Source organism: Larimichthys crocea, chromosome XXI (genome assembly GCF_000972845.2).
Source record: "Larimichthys crocea isolate SSNF chromosome XXI, L_crocea_2.0, whole genome shotgun sequence".
In the NCBI taxonomy this organism is placed as follows: domain Eukaryota; kingdom Metazoa; phylum Chordata; class Actinopteri; family Sciaenidae; genus Larimichthys; species Larimichthys crocea.
In genome coordinates this window covers 730962-734132 of record NC_040031.1, presented here as the reverse complement: position 1 = coordinate 734132, position 3171 = coordinate 730962, and the positions used below count along the sequence as shown (strand labels likewise).

General features: G+C 38.2%; 1 protein-coding gene across 1 annotated transcript in view; it reads right to left on the bottom strand.

The window, feature by feature from the left end:
• The window catches only part of LOC104933371 (5-hydroxyisourate hydrolase-like), a 3828-nt gene extending 1343 nt beyond the window's left edge, over nt 1-2485 (bottom strand). The window contains exons 1-2 of the mRNA XM_027272963.1: nt 2381-2485; nt 1403-1539 (exon numbers count right to left, since the gene is read on the bottom strand). Of these exons, the coding sequence (XP_027128764.1) occupies nt 1403-1536 (134 nt within the window). The 5' untranslated portion in view covers nt 1537-1539; nt 2381-2485. The remainder of the gene's footprint in view (nt 1-1402; nt 1540-2380) is intronic.
• Nucleotides 2486-3171: the final 686 nt, after the last annotated feature.

Genomic DNA, 3171 nt, shown 5'->3' with positions numbered 1-3171 from the left:
GACACTCAGCATGGACCAGATCATCAGCTCTGAGTCAAGTCGGTGCAGGCTGAGAGCCATCCTGGCTGCTGGGACACCATCTCCAGTGTTCAGCACATGAGTGGTCAGAGGGCTCGACTCCGCTGCTGCCATGATCTGATGGACAGGTGTGCATGGGAAAACTTCAGCTGTAGGACCTTCAATTAATTATATTTACAGTCTCACTGGGTGTCCTGTTACCACAATAAAGAACAACACATTATTTGATCATGTTACAGAATCTGTTAATCTAGTTCAGGAATTTAAAAGAAATAATATTGGACCAACAAACCAGGACTTTAGGCCGAATGACCCTCGTCTCTTCCTCTGTTTTCAAAATCTCATGTCCGAGAGTGTAGCTGCATTAGATACTGTCAACATCCATGAAAAAATATCAAATTTCTGAAAAAAATGTTGGTCTGAAAATGAACCTCAACCCAAAAGCCTGAGAAAATCTGAGGTCTGAATTCATCTAGAAAACTGTGAAGAGTAATCAGCCACATGCACATGAAGATTAAACAAGTAAAGAAAAATGGCAAACAGAAAAAAGAAACTTTAAAAGCTTGAGCTTAAAAAGCTCAGAGATTCAAGTTTAAACAAATGGTGACAAAAGACGTGTGAAGTGTTTTAAAATCCACCTTCTGGAGAGCGTTCTGTGAATATAAACCTCGTGTCTCAGTGAGTTTCTTTTGTTGTAGAAGAAGCCTTAACTCTGTGTGAGACATGTCCTCGCTGCGCAGCGTGTTCATTCAGATCTGAAAAACTCATCCAACCAGTTGTATTACAATGCACACGCCACTGCTCCAACAACTCTTACCAGCATGCAATGCAAAAAGAAATTTAAAAAAGGTTTCCCTTTTGAAATCTAAATGAATCATTAAAAACGATCAAACACATGGTTCCAGTGTTTGATTGAGATTCAATTAAACTGTTTGCAGCCATGATAAATCTAACTGATTTAATTAAAACACACAGAAATTGTGATAATGACTATATAAGACCTGAATGGAAAGTTAATTTTAATTAGTGTTGTCATATTATTGACATTTTATTGTAGCAATGTTTGCTGTACTGGTGTTTCTACTATCTTTTCCTCAGGCTCTTCCTCTTCTTTCTGTGTGCGTCATTTTTAATATTAAAATTCTGTATCTTCTCTAAATTCAGCTCTCATCTGGCCACCAGGTATCTATCTGACAAAAGAAAACTACACTTGCATTAAAGTTAATTGAATACTCTCCAAAGGTCTCTCCAGAAATACAAGCTGGTACAATTAAGGTTTTTAGAATAATAATTTAAAAAAATCACAGATACAGATGTTATCTGTTTCCTTGGCTAAAGCTTCAGCAGTGCAGAGATGTATTTTGTCCACAGGTTCAAACCCTACCCAACATTCAGCATGGACCAGATCATCAGCTCTGAGTCAAGTCGGTGCAGGCTGAGAGCCATCCTGGCTGCTGGGACACCATCTCCAGTGTTCAGCACATGAGTGGTCAGAGGGCTCGACTCCGCTGCTGCCATGATCTGATGGACAGGTGTGCATGGGAAACCTTCAGCTGTAGGACCTTCAAATTATATTTACAGTCTCACTGGGTGTCCTGTTACCACAATAAAGAACAACACATATATTTGAGTCATGTTACAGGAATCTGTTCAATCTAGTTCAGGAATTTAAAAAGAATTAATATTGGACCAACAAACCAGGACTGTAGGCCGAATGACCCTCGTCTCTTCCTCTGTTTTCAAAATCTCAAGATCCCGAGAGTGTAGCTGCATTAGATACTGTCAACATCCATGAAAAAATATCAAATTTCTGCATTAGATACTGTCAACATCCATGAAAAAATATCAAATTTCTGTGTTTTTAGGAACTACATGTTATATAATCTATCTATGAATGATATTTGAACAAATCCCTCCCATAAAACTTCCAGTTGATGACTTACATTATTTATGTTTAATTATGCATGAGGCTCTACCGAATGTAAACCTCTGGTGAATAGACATACATAGGTAAAGTGAAGTGTGTATATTGGGTGTTTTCTTTCCACCAGTCTGACAGAAGATGAACCAGTCTGTGAAAAAAATTTTTTGGTCTGCAAATGAACCTCAACCCAAAAGACTGAGAAACTCTGAGGTCATGCCTCTCTAGGAAAACTGTGAAGAGTAATCAGCAACATGCACATGAAGATACAGAAAAAAAAAAAAACTTTAAAAGCTTGAGCTTAAAAAGCTCAGAGATAAATCTTAAACAAATGGTGACAAAAGACGTGTGAAGTGTTTTAAAATCCACCTTCTGGAGAGCGTTAGTGTGAATAAACCTCATGTCTCAGTGAGTTTCAGTTTGTTGTAGAAGAAGCCTTACCTCTGTGTGAGCGTGCCTCTCTGCTGCAGCGTGTTCATTCAGATCTGAAAACTCATCCAACCAGTTGTATTATCACTGCACACGCCCACTGCTCCAACACTCTTACCCAGCATGCACTGCAAACAGCCCTTTAACCAAAGGTTGTCCTGACTCTAATGAATCATTAAAACAAGTCAACAACATGTGTTCCAGTGTTTGATTGAGATTCATTAAACTGTTTGCGCATGATAAGATCTAACTGATTTAATTAAAACACAGACAATGTGATATGATATAAGACCTGAATGGAAAGTTAATCTTTAATTAGCATTGTCATATTATTAGACTTTTATTGTAGCAATTGTTGCTGTTTCAATATCCTGGTAATGTGTTTTTGAACACCTCTGAAACATTTCTATACTTTCTCTTATATTTCAGAAACAGATTGAGAAATCGGTTTATTGCCAAGTAGGTTTTCACATGTAAGCAATTTGCCTTAGTGTTTTGGTGCATAACAAACGAAGGAGATAAACAATCAAGTCCGAACATGTCAAGAAGCATAAGCAGATATTATTAATATATGTACAATATGGTAAGTTTTTAACAAAAATAGCTGGAATGTGCAAAGTATTTATCAGGTTATGTGCAAATGTGTCAGTTGTTGATGAGGCCAGCTGCTTTTGGGGCCTTTGGTGATTATGGTGCCCAGGAAGCATAAGGACTCCACTGCGGAGTCACACAGGGTGATCAGGGTAAGTGAGGCTGGGTCCTCTCTGAATCCACAACCATCTCTGCTGTCTTTGGAGCATTGA